Source organism: Cetorhinus maximus, chromosome X (genome assembly GCF_964194155.1).
Source record: "Cetorhinus maximus chromosome X, sCetMax3.hap1.1, whole genome shotgun sequence".
Lineage (NCBI taxonomy): Eukaryota > Metazoa > Chordata > Chondrichthyes > Lamniformes > Cetorhinidae > Cetorhinus > Cetorhinus maximus.
This window is the reverse complement of record NC_135917.1, coordinates 16,892,401-16,905,997: the sequence shown is the minus strand read 5'-3', so window position 1 is coordinate 16,905,997 and position 13,597 is coordinate 16,892,401. Positions and strand designations below refer to the sequence as shown.

General features: G+C 39.5%; 1 protein-coding gene across 9 annotated transcripts in view; it reads left to right on the top strand.

The window, feature by feature from the left end:
* Positions 1-13,597, top strand: part of r3hdm2 (R3H domain containing 2) — a 294,265-nt gene that overhangs the window by 104,145 nt on the left and 176,523 nt on the right. For 7 of the 9 annotated variants that reach the window (XM_078534495.1, XM_078534493.1, XM_078534494.1 and 4 more), the window contains exons 2-3: positions 7,657-7,867; positions 12,811-13,020. In XM_078534495.1, the coding sequence (XP_078390621.1) occupies positions 12,856-13,020 (165 nt within the window). In that variant the 5' untranslated portion in view covers positions 7,657-7,867; positions 12,811-12,855. Of the gene's footprint in view, positions 1-7,656; positions 7,868-7,912; positions 8,528-12,810; positions 13,021-13,597 lie in introns of those variants that run through there. The other 2 variants (XM_078534489.1, XM_078534496.1) reach the window with 2 other exon arrangements.

Here is a 13,597-nt window from a genome sequence, read left to right as displayed (position 1 = left end):
CAGAGCTGAAAGACATACGAAATGACAACTTGCAAAGCTGGTCTACTACTTCATGACATGGTGTATAAAACTGAGCAGCAGTAAAAACCGTCTCTAGCACATTCCACCTTCACAGTGCCAGCGCTAAGAGGGAACTGGATGGCCAGAGACTGAAGCACGATCCTTACCCGCTTTATCTAGTCGGTCACCCTTGACCGAACCCTCACATACGGACAGCACCTCCTCAAGACTGCAGAAAAAATTAAAACCCGCAATAACCTCCTTAGTAAACTGGCTGGTACTTCATGGGAATCACAGGTCAAGACCTTAAGGACCTCTGCTTTTGCCATCACATACTCAACTGCAGAATACTGTGCCCTGGTATCATACCAATCTGCCTACACCAAACTTATCGATGCGCAACTCAACAATGCGCGTCATCACAGGTACTCTTCGACCAACTCACCTCTCCTGGCTCCCAGTCCTGAGCAGCATGTATTTGCAATAGGCAAGCTAATGGAGAAGGCCTACTCCAACCCAAGCCTGCCCTTATTCAAGGACCTCAATCCATCAGTCGTACGCCTTCCCTCACCCCACCCCATATGGTTAAACCTACCATGCTGGGGAGTAACAGCTGAGGACCTATGGTAGGAGGACTGGCAGGAGAAAACGTCCACCAAAAACCACTCTTGTCATAGACTCACTGCTTGTCCATCCAGCTTTGGTCTCCCACAGTGACCGTGGGCCCTTTTTAAACCATTTCCGGACTGGTCAGGGCCTCTGTGCAGCTACCCAACATCAGTGGGGTTGCCAAGACCATCCAGGCTGCAGCTGTGGTGCAGACCAAACAATGACCCACATTGCCAAGGAGTGTCCACTGACAAAACTGGAAGGCGGACTTAAAGAACACCATCGAATCACTGACAAGGCTATTCCTTGGCTCTCTAACTATGCACGTGCTAAATAAATAATTTTTTGTCGTCATCTGTAGAATTTTGAACAAAATTGCCCTGAGATTGTGACCCAGTTTTTCATAAAATATTTTCACCAACACTAGCAAAAGCTTCTTTACCTTGATCTGATTTTAATATGCCTTGCAGACACTTGCGTTGGCTGATGGGAACTCCACTGCAGTAATTCATGAATTTTCAGCTCTTCATCTACCATATACGTCAGTTGTTACTGAAGCTGTGTGTGGGTGTGAATGAAATCCTCAGACTCTCAGTCGGAGGATCACATCTCGCATTGAAATAGCTTCTCTTAGCAGTTTCAAAATGAAAGCTTTGTTCTCTCCGGTATAATTCTTCAAGGTAGCTTAGTCCAAAAACCCACACAGGACATACAAAGCATAAATGACTCAGTCTGAACTGTTTTTTTGATGGGCTTTCATTAAATTCTGAAATTAGAGACACCAGATGAAATTACACGTAATGTGGTTGCCACCTGTACGTTTTTCTAAGATCTGTAGCATTTATGTTTGTCCTCCCTAGGTGATGAAATTCTGCTTCCTGCATCTAATGAACACACTGCTCTTAAACCAAGGCCATATCTATTGTACTTGAACTTTCCAAGAAAGTCTTGAAGGCAGTTGTTCAGGAATTTTCTACTTCCTATATACCTGGCATGGCATTTATCTGTAACTGCCCTTTCTTTCTGAACTATACTGATGCCTTCTGTTTCTTGGATTCTGATCTCATAAACTAAGGATGCGATGTTAAGGGATAGCCCACAGACATCTCAGAATAGCTCCACCTATTTCCATCGAATTCAACATCGGAGCTGGGAAAAGTGAATTTGAAATGATGCATACTGATGTAAGCATCAATGTTTACAGTTTGATGCTGAATTATTCAGTTTTGTGTGTTGATTACTTTATACACAGAATAATCCTTCCTGTATGTTGTCCCATATCAATCTGGTGACTTCACTTGGAGCACCAACGCAGTATATCATGGCAGTGGGGCATGTCTAGATGCTTCCAAATTCTAATTCTCTGTTGTCGCGTGCTTCCTAGCTTTTTACTGATAGTAGTGTTGCCTAGCTATAGCTTCAGGTGGTTGCTGGCCCAGGCTAATCAGGACTGGGGAGAAAGTAGAAAAACAAATGAGATGGCTGTTGTTAATTAAAGTAATTGTGGTATAAAATCACAGGAACATATTGGCCACCTGATGGTGGAAAACAACATTTCAAAAAAATCTGCAGATTGAGAGAAAACTGCAGATTATACAGGGAGAGTTTTCAGAACATGGTGAATAATGAATATCCTTTCACCATATTGTCAAGGGGTTCATTTAGCACATTGGTATGCATTGCAGTAAAAATAAATGTTTATCAAAAATTTGTGTTAATATGCTCGTGTGATAATTTTTGATTCATCACCTTGAATTGCTCTCACGAGTACTTCATCCTAGTGTTTGTATAGCTCAAAATGCACTCTGCAGGCATAATCCAAGTTAAATGGACAAAATCTTTATTGTAGTGCTGTTTGTAGTATGAAAATGTCATAGTCCTACCTGCACTGAAGTCTTAGCTGTAGTATTGCTTCTATAAACGTGTTGTGACACTGTGTGCATGTCGTAAATCATAGAATGGTTACAGCACAGAGGAGGCCATTCAGTTCGTTGTGTCTGTGCCAGTTTTCTGCAAGAGCAACTCATGTAGTCCCACCCCCTCGTCCTGTCCCCGTATCCCCGCAAAATATTCCTCTTCATTTACTTAGGTAAATATCGCACCTATTGGAAACATACCATGGTTTTCATCTTAACTGCTAATGTTTTTCAAAAAAATGGCTTCTATTTTTGTCCCAACCTGGCCCTCTCAAGGTGGACAGCTGTCAGATACTATAGTGATATCACAACCTTATCTTGTGTACACAGCAATGCAGTCACGAAGTGCTCCATGTGTTTTGTTTGCTTAGGGCTCACAGGACCCCAATTCTGAGGGGTTGCATTTCCACATATTGAATTAACATCGATGAAAGTTATATCCTGGTGTGGTCCAGAGACCTGAATGATGGTATAATAGTTGTGTATCTTTTGTTTCCAACTGAATTGCATTCAGGTCTGTGCATGTTATTACCAGTGCTCAAGACAGCCCACACTGTTCAGCTCAGTGCCAAAATGAAGAATGGAGCAAGGTTGCATTGAGTGACCATTCTCTAACTTGAAAGCAATAATTCATCCTGTTATTGTTCAAGTGTTGTTTGTGTGTTTAATGGCGGTTTAGGTGGATGCAAGACCGGTCAGATTTAACACAAATGATGGGAAGTGCCTTAAAGAATATGATGTTTATTGGTATGCTAAAAGCCTTAAATGGAGGCTTTTCTTTTTGTGCTTAAGTCGTGGAGTGGGTCTTGAAAAATGGAGGCTTTGACTGCCAGCTGTTTGCAGAATGTTAATTCCATTTTTTTCTTACTGAGCAGCTGTCGTCATCTTCGTGGTTTCCATAGCAACCTTTTCCCCTTTGGCAGCATGGTATCTGAGGATGTTCACAGATTCATTCATGAGATCAACTTCACATATTCTGTTTAAATTTGCTGTAAATCATATGGTTTCATTTATTCACACTATGCTTTCAAGATGTATTATTTAGATTCATTTTTAATTACTGAGTTAATTTGATAAATCTTTTTGATTTATTCAGAAGGACTATAACTGACTACTTCGTTTATATAGAATTTCATTTAGTTCCAGATTTAAGGTTTTAGGCAAGGGATGCAGGAGGGCTATAAGGAAGAACCTTATTACACAGCGTTTGGTAATAACTTGGAACGCTCTGCTTACAAATGAACTGGAAGCAGAGAAATCAGTAACTTCAAAAGGAAATTGGATGAACACTTGGTGGAAATACACTTACAGGGCTATGGGGATAGAGTGGGGGCAATAGGCTAATTAGATTGCTCTACAGAAGGCTGGCATGGACTCAATGGGCTAAATGGCCTCCTTCAGTGCTGTAATGACTGATTCTGATTCTTAGTTAAGCATTGGGTTGGATAGTTCAACAGCAATTTAAGAAGCAAGAATGATATAATATGGCAGAAAAGGGTTACAGTTCTCATAATTACTACAAGTACTACACTGTGCAAACCCAGGTTTTGAGATTCCTATTGTTTAATTGGTTAGAAGTTGAGGGAATGCAGAGGGGATATTCTTCATCTTCTTTTGAGGGGGCTGGGTAGTAAGCTATGGGATGGGGTCCTCTGTGAAAGGAGTTTAGATTACTTCAACTCAGTTCACTGTGGGCTTGAGTCTACAACACCAAACTGACCACAATTCAACTTACAAGAAATTACTGGTGTGGCCAATAGAAAATTCACATTTCTAAATCTGTGGCTGAAGCACATTGGGAAGGGTACCATGAGCTTCATTATGGCACCTGACCCATGCAGTAACTGAATTGGCAGTGCTTGATCTTGACACATAAGAAACATGCCATTTCCCAGCACGCCGCCTCTTATATCGATGTCATTGTCACCTCCCACTCTTTTACATGTGTGCTAACTGAGCTGTGCAGGCTATTGGACTTCCTAGAGATGGCCGACCTCAATCCAGAAAGAGGCGAGAGCTTGTGTAGTTTACATTGCTAAGTTTTTGTATGTGGCTGTAGAATCTGTGATGAATTCATGCTTGTGTAATTTTGGCTGTGTAGACAGATGTAAAGTCACGTATACTGACTCGTCATAGATAAGTAGCTAATGGGTGCAATATCCAGTGAATGGACCTTTTTAAAAAGCTGGCAGATAGGTAAAGGTTATCTAAGTGAGGTAGTAAAAAGATATAAAAAAAGGATAATCCGTAATTGTAATTTTCACATTAATACTTTTATCCATTGTTCCACTTGCAAAAGAAGTGATATTAAAAATGATCTCGTATATATCAAAAAGGCACATAAAGCACCACTAAAGTACTGTTCGTACTTTTCTGAAATGATTATGCACCTTAACCATCTCAGTAATTTCAAGATTTTCATTTGGACTTTCCTTTCCATCATCAAAATTAACGTGTTCGTGAAGCATGTACTTAATGTGCCTGTTAAGACTGACTTTCATCTTAATAAATTATTACAACCAGCTGATCTCTAGACTCACTGTCTGGATCTGGACCATAACTGTGATATTTAGTTGTTAACTTGGCCTGTTCCTTTAAGGCCACAGCTTACGTATTCTTTGTGGGAATCCAAGTGCAGTCCCCATGTTTATAGCGAGCATGATTAGTCTGCCATAAGCCTTGGACAATGTATTGTCTTTTAGGGACACCAGGAGAGAACGAGGACAGAGAAGGAAACCAACAGTTAACTGAACTCCAGTTCCATCCTTCTAAAGGAATCAACAGATGCTTTGTCTGCCATTTCAGTCAAAGGTTTTTCCATGTTCCCAAATTGCTGATTGAAGAATCAGGAACTGATAAAATTCAAGAGAGAGATGTTTTCTTAAATCTTTCCACTGGTAACTGAGCCATGGGTGGGATTTGAGTTCAGAACAAGTAATTGCTAACAATGAGAGAGATTATGGCCTCAAACAGACACAGGATGACCCAAGGAGAGTTTTAAATACAAATATCATAATGTGTGAAGAACTTATTGAATTTCCTGAAATAGCCAGTATGCTTAACATGTTATAAGTGGCACCTTTGTAATTGATGTTAATTGTATCAATTGAGGTTAAGTACATACAGGTGGAGGGCGTTGATAGGATAGTTACTTGAGCACATATAAATAGAGACAGAGGTGTCAGCTGTGGCTCAGTTCATAGCACCCTCGCCTTTGAATCAGAGGGTTGTGGGTTCATGTCCCACTCCTGGAAAACCAAGAACTGTGATTGTACTCAAAGAGTTGCAATCTGTGACTGTTGATAACTCGAAAGAGTATAAAAGATTTAAATAGAGACACACTAACTGACACAAGAGTTAAGTGGAGTCAGGAGATGGAATAGATTTATTCACAGAGTGAAACATTATAAGTCAAAACTGGCTTTGGATGCTTCCTTCACCAATTGGCTATCAGGAGTATAACAATTGATCTTAAGATAAAAGCAAGTGGTTAGTGCTATTGGCCTTGTCTTGTAGTAAACATAGATGATGTCAGTGATGGGGACTATAATTGTAACTCTTTCGAGTATATTCACAGTTCTTGACCTTTTTTTTCCGGGAGTGGGACATGAACCCACAACCTTCTGACTCAAAGGTGAGGGTGCTATGAACTGAGCCACAGCTGACACCTCGGGACTATAATTGTAGGTACATCTAAATTTTTAGTGTTTATTAAGTCTGAATTGCAGGTAAATTTTAGGCTCCAGGCCATAATCCAGACTGAAATTGCTAGGCAACTGCTACCCATCTGTAATATGACATGCACCAGACGCAGGAACTTTCTGTACTGACCAAACTCCATCTTTGAGCTAGTATCAACAGACAAATGGCTTCTCCTTGGAAGCGATGCAATGGAATCTGCCTTTATTCTTTGCCTTCAAATTTAAGGAAACGATTTTTATCATACAAAACCTGACTCAAATCTTTCTAAATCCATAGAAACTACTAACCATTTCACAGCTTAGATTACTAATGATGTCAAACACAAAGCAAATCTCTTTCAAGCTTTTGGCTTTGAAAACCCAAGCTGTTTGCAGAAGAGAGGAAACTATAACGATATGGTGTAAAATGTATGGGGTGGTGGGAGGGGGTTTAATTTGCAATCAAACTCCTTTCTTGCAAATTCCCTCGCTTCAGACACTTGTACTGATCACATTCTGTTTTAGAAACTTTAGGTTACTTCAACTGCAAAACATTATGGACCTAGACTGGATGCTGCTTTTGTGCTCAGCTTCATATTTTGCACAGAGGAGGTACCCCTGTAGAATATAGTGTTCAGACTTCTCTATCATGATTTACAGGGTTTGATTGTTTTGACCCTCCTGTCTATGATGTATGTTACCTTGCATGTTGTCTGTACTTAATGTACCTAATGCTCATTTAGGAAATGGCATGAATTAATCCTAAAATATGTCTCTGTTAAAAAAGAAAAGACTTGCATTTATATAACATCAGTTGTGACATCCAAAGTGCTTTACAGCTAATGAAGTACTACTTGAAGTGTAGTTACTGTTGTGGAAAGACAGCAGCCAATTTTCACACAGCAAACTCTCACAAATAGCAATGTGATAACGACCAGATAATCTGTTTTTGTGATGTTGATTGAGGGATAAATATTGGTCATGACATTGGGGAGAACTCCCCTGCTCTTCTTCAATATAATGCCAGGGGAACTTTTACATCCACACAATTAGGCAGCTTGGGCCTCAGTTTGATGTCTCATCTGAAAGATGGCGCCACTGGGAGTGTCAGCCTATACTTTTGCGCCCAAATCTTGGAGTGGGGCTTGCATCCACATCCTTTTAACTTGGGGGTTAGAGTGCTACCAACTGAGCCATGGCTGACACTGTTGGTAGTGTGTTATTTTTAAGGACTTTGGACAAATTGTGATCGAGTGGATTCTCGCTGCTGCTCCTCTTATTCATCTGTAGGTTTGGTTAAAGGCATTATAATCACTTTATCCTCCCATGAAAATTTAGTGCTGAAAGCAAAAGCTGTTAAGGCAACCATTTGTTAATGGACCAGTTTTGACAGATAAGGCCCATGAAAAGAAAATGTATATTGTCTGATAGCTTGCCTTTTATATCCACAGGGAGCTCAGGAGAGACAACGGCATGCTTTGACCATAGACATACTGTACTCAATCCAGAGAACTCCACAACTATCAGCAACATGAGATGCACATTTGAAGGCACTGAACAGGTCCAGTTCCATTGAGGCACCACTTCTTTGACCACAAAAGGAGCATTTGCTTTTTATGTGATACGGGTTTAGCACAAAATTGCTACAGGCCCCAGCTCCTGGTACGGGTTTAAAGATTTTCTGAACTGCCTTGGTTTGTATGGGTCTTTTGTGTAACCTTGCAGCTCCCGTACGTGTAAAGGCTTTCGAATATCTCCCATAGATTTGTCTAACATTCCTTTTATATGTTCCAGAATGTCACCATTTAAATTCTTGTTTTAATTGGGAGTAATTTCTCCACATGAGAGTAAGGGCCATTATCTACTTTCAAATTCATATCTGATTGGTACATCTGTTTCAACTTGAAGTTATTTTGGAGTAATTTAAATGGCACAGAGGAAGAAAAATGGACAACGCATCTAATCCATGAATGTTGTGGCAATAGCTACAGGTGAAGTTGAAAAAGACCTGGGAAGAGTCTCATACACCAAGTGTTTACCATGTCCAAACAGTGCATGGCAACAAAGTCAATAGAATATCAATGAATTACATGACCAAAGCAGTAGAATACAAGTCACAAAGTTGTGATCAAACTGTGCAGTGCTCTTAGTCAGACCCAAGCTTGAGTACTCTGTCCATTCCCAGTCACTGAGGAACAAGGGAGACATTCAAGCTTTGGAGACCGAGCAGAAAGAGCCATAAGGTTTATAGCTAGCACCAGAGGTTATGAGAAAAGACTGGAGAAACATCTGAGAAGTGAACTTATAGTTGTATATAAAATAGTAAGCCATTTGGTGTATGAGGTAAATCTGCAAAATGACTTTATATTGCAAGAGTAAGATGAGGGACCACTGGTTCAAAAGTAAACAGTAAATATAGGACTGATGACAGTAATTCCTTCTTGCAAAGTGATTAGTATATGGATTCTTAGACAGAGTAGTGGAGCAGAAAACACTGGAATCATTTAAGAATCAATCGGGATGCTAGGACCATGCTGGAAGGATGAACTAAGATGGGTCATAGGTACTACCACATCTCTAGTTATCTTATAATCTTTAGTGGAGTGGTTTACGGTGAGTCTGGTTATATTGTTGGAAGCAGGTGCTCATGACTGCTAAGTTCTGACATGCTCTAAATGACCAGTGTTGATGTCAAGTCAGTTTTTTTTAAATGCTGCTGTGTTCTGTTCCACCTTCCCTGCTCTAAGATGTGGTAACATTCATTAGATTCTGAAGGTAGGTGGCTTTAAGCTGCTTACTGGGAATTTTGTCCACAGAGTGACATTAGTGAGTTCTGGTAGTTTTAGTCTGTTCATGTTATTATGGCAGTGATGTAAACAAGTCCATTCACCTGAAAGGACGTTACGCTTCCGGGAGAGTAGAGAGATTTCAAACTCAAACCAGACACCTAAGCATTTAATTTTAGTGATTTTATTGTGAATTGTCTATTTTCTGAATGTGTTTGTTTTAGATACACTTTTTCCGGTAATGTTCCTTTGATTACTAAAGAAGCAAGATAGCTGTCAAATGGATTTTCAAAGGATTTATTGTTGCTTTCCCTCCTCTTCCTTGCTAATTATACAAGAAGCACCTTGATGCTGATTTCTGATTTGTAGATTTGTTTCCTTTTCTTTGGTATCTTTCCTCCCTGTTTGATTTTATTTTGTTGCAGACGTAAAATTCAAGCCACTTATGAGACATTTGTCTCTGAACAAAATGTGACACCCAAAGTGTGATTGTATGTATTTATACAAGCAGATTACTGGCAGTGGTTTTCTCTGGTAGGTTTGGAGCATGGAGGTGGTGTTTTGCTGCTAATCTGGTCTGCTCTTTTAAGGTCACTGCCCAGGCACTTTATGGACAAAGTAGTTTAAGTACAGTCGGCTGCTCTTAATTCACAGCAGCTTAAATCCAACTATCTGAAAATTCAGGGTTTTTGTTTTTAGCAGTAAATTCTCACTTTGTTGTGTTACTTATGTTGACTAATTCAAATTTATGGAAGATTCTTTTTTTTTAATCCAAGAAATGACTTCAATTTAGTTTGCCCCTGTTGCTGAGTTTTGGAACTTTAAACATCATTTATGTATACCTCAGGTATTCTTTCCATTCCTAATATATGGAATTTAATAACATTTTTCATTAATCATTTTGTCATCTCATTAATAATTAAAATTTTTGAATAACTTGGCATCTTGACGGTAGGAATATTCAGGAAAATAAAGCTAGAGAATGCTCATGACGTTGCCAGGGAGACTAGCAAGGATGGGTTTGAATCTGACTGCAAAGGAAGCTGATTAAAATATACAGATGAAATGACAAAATGAATGAAACATCCTGGATTAATTACACTACACTGGTGTTCATTCACTCAAACAGCTTTGCTCAGTAATCCCTCCAATTTAGATCTTTTCTAATATCATGAAGAAAGATTTCCATTTATATAGTGCGTTTCATGACCTCAGGACATCCCAAAACATTTTACAGCCAATGAAGTACTTTTTGAAGTATTTAGTCACTATTGTAATGTTGAAAACGTGGCAGCCAATCTGCACAGTTAGCTCCCATAACAATGTAATAATGACCAGATAATCTCTCTTTTTTTCAACATTGATTGAGGGATAAATATTAGCTAGGACATTTGCGATAACTCCCCTGCTCTTCTTTGAAATAGTGCCCTGGGATCTTTTATGCCCACCTAAGAGGGAAGATGGGGCCTATGCAAAAGATGGCATCTCCAACAGCGCAGCACTGCCTCAGTACTGCACTGGAGTGTCAACCTTGATTTTTGTGCTCAAGTCTCTGGAGTAGGACTTGAAACCACAACCTTCTGGCTCAGAGGCGACAATGCTACCAACTGAGCCACAGGTGACATCGGTACTTAGTATTTTTATGCTTTTTATTCCACTTTGAAATGGTCAGTAGTGAGAAAGGGGAAGATAAAAAAACAAGTAAGTGTTTAAAAAACACAAACTGACTCATCAATCTGTCACAGTCAGCAGTCTACAGTGTGAGAGATCCGTGTCACAGATCACTTGGAGTCTGTACCTGCATACTTAAGTGGTTGGAGAATTTATTTTGAATGGCAAATAGCATATAAATCAGAAGCCAAAAAATGATATGATATATGAATAGTATATTCTAATTGAGGAAGACTAAGGATAGGGTGGGATTAATTTGAAGGGGCAGGGGGTGGGATGTAACAATAAACTCCTTCATATGAATGAACGATATTACAAATCTGGGGAATGGAAGAACATCACAGCACTGAGTCCTAAACTTGTGCATCAGTGGAAGTTTCCAGTACAAATGGAGCCCATTCTGTCCATTGTGCCAGTTCTTCGCTAGTTTACTCCAAAACTTCAGTAAAATCATGGCGAAGCTTCTGTTTCAATTCCATTTTCCTGCCTGCTCCCTGTGTCCCTTGATTCCCTGAGAAATCAAAAATCTGCCTCTCAGCCTTAAATATATGCAAGGTTGGAGCATCCACAGCCTGCTGGGGTAGAGGGTTCCAAACATTCACAACCCACTGAGTGAAGAGGTTTCTCCTCATCTCGGTCCTAATTAATTGACTCCTTGTCCTGAGACTATTCTTTTTATATACCTGTTAAAGCTCTTACATTCTGTTTTTATATTTGTGGCTAGTTTACTCTCACTCTATTTTTTCCCTGTTTATCAACTTTTTGGTTGCCTTTTGCTGGTTTTTAAAACTTTCCCAATCCTCAGGCTACCTATTCTTCTCAACATTATAAGCCTTGCCATTTATTCTAATGCTTTCCTTAGCTTCCCTAGGGATGGATCTTTCTCACTGAGTTTTTATTGAATGATTTGGAAACTTTTATTTATCCCTATACCTTTCAGTCTATTTACCCAATTGACCTTAGCCAGCTCTCTCCTCAGACTTTTGTTATTAGCTTTAAGTTTAGGATTTTGTTTTGGACTTGAGTGTGTCACTCTCAACCTTAATATAGAATACTAATATGATGGCTTAAGTAAAAGTATTTTAAAAATTGCAAGAAGTTCTCTTTTGGAAGTCATTTATGAACACTGACCTCAACAGTCCTGGGCTAGAGAGGGAAAATGTCACACTATCCACTCCTGCTGGCTGGCACAGTTCCTTCACAATTACTGCTGATGTCAAGATGTGACATAACCTGACATATTGCCACAAGAAGCTGGGTAAAGCATCTGGAGACATTGCTGAATGGAGTCAATAAAATGTGCATTGTGCCTGGAGTTGGAAAACCAACAGGTGTGTGGGCAGCTTCCAAGCAAGGAATGACCTGAGTGCTGTTAATGAGGGTGGCACCCAGATATACTGGGTTGTGGAAATCCCTGTATCTGTGCATGAGTTGTAACATAGCATGTGATCTGTGATGTACTCTGACCAGTGAAATTATAAAAGAAGAAATAAATTATGTTTATATAGTGCATTTCATTATCTCGGGATGTCCCAAATGCTCTGCAGCCAATGTACATTTGAAGTGTAGTCTCTGTTGTAGGATATGTGGCAGCCAATTTTTGTACAGCATGCCCCCATGAACAGTGAAGTGATAATGACCAGATAATATTTTTTTTTGTTGGTTGAGTGATTGAATGTTGGTCAGGACACCAGGGATAACTCCCCTGTTGCTATTCAAATAGTGCTCCAGAATCTTTTATGCCTACCAGAGGGGGACCCATGGGGCTCAGTTTAATAATTCATCCAAAAGATGACACTTTTGGCGTGCTGAACTGCACTGAATTGTTGGCTTAAATTTTTTTATTAATATCTTTGAAATGAGGCTTAAACCTTTGACTTCTGACTTAGAAATAAGAGTGGTACCACTTTGCCAAGGATGATGCATTGTATAGCTCAGTTTATTTTTAAAAAATGTTGATGCTGAAATGTCCAAGAGGAAATCTATGGCAAGTTATTAATAAGTGATGGCTGTTGCTAAGATCTTTAACATATTGTAAGAGGAAATGTGAATATTTTTTTTAAATGCCACGCATGTCAAGAGTCAAAGTATTACCTTAATTTTGTTATTTACATCATTCCAATGAATGTATATTGGTATTTGTTCCAGGTTTCTGCTGTCTAGCACACCTTTAGTTATTTTCACATTCTGAAGATGTCCAATAGTAATAACACTCAAGAAACTTTGGAAATCATGAAGGAATCTGAGAAGAAATTGGTGGAGGAATCTTTAATTAAAAATAAATCTGCGTTCAGAACATCCAGTAAAGAGGAGGTAGATAAAGATGGTGAAGACCCAAATGCACAGCTGGAATTTCAGGTGAGAAGTTTGTGGCTAAAAGAAATAGTCATGATATTTGTGGCCATCTTACTCCCTTAAGCTGTTTTGATGCAAATGCATTTTGTTGCTTTCTGAATCTATATTTAATGGCCTTTGTGAACACTTGTGACACTGGATGTCAAGGTGGAGTTGGTGAAATATATGGAGTGCTTAACAGTATTCTCATATATTATCTCCTGATGATGCAGTGAGTTAACACTGTCATCTCACCTCTGGGACCAGGGCTTGTAGTGATGGGAAAGTCCTCTGTGTCTGCTGGCTGGCTGTAAGATTGCTTCATGAAATGAGTTTGGATAATCTTACAGACACTTATGGCAATGGGCCTAGCGTACAAAGGCTCAGTGTAAAATTGTTATTCATAATCAGAGGAGCTTCAAGGATGGCTGGTGTGACACATGAAGAAAATGTTACCCTATTGTAGTCATATTGTGGAGGTAGAGTGGAGTGAGGATTACTCTGCACCTACCCTGTGGTATATATAACTCCTTGAGTGCTTGTTGCTGAGACTGAGTACAAAAATTAAGGGTGTTTTTTTCAGCCTTCAATCCTTTGAATG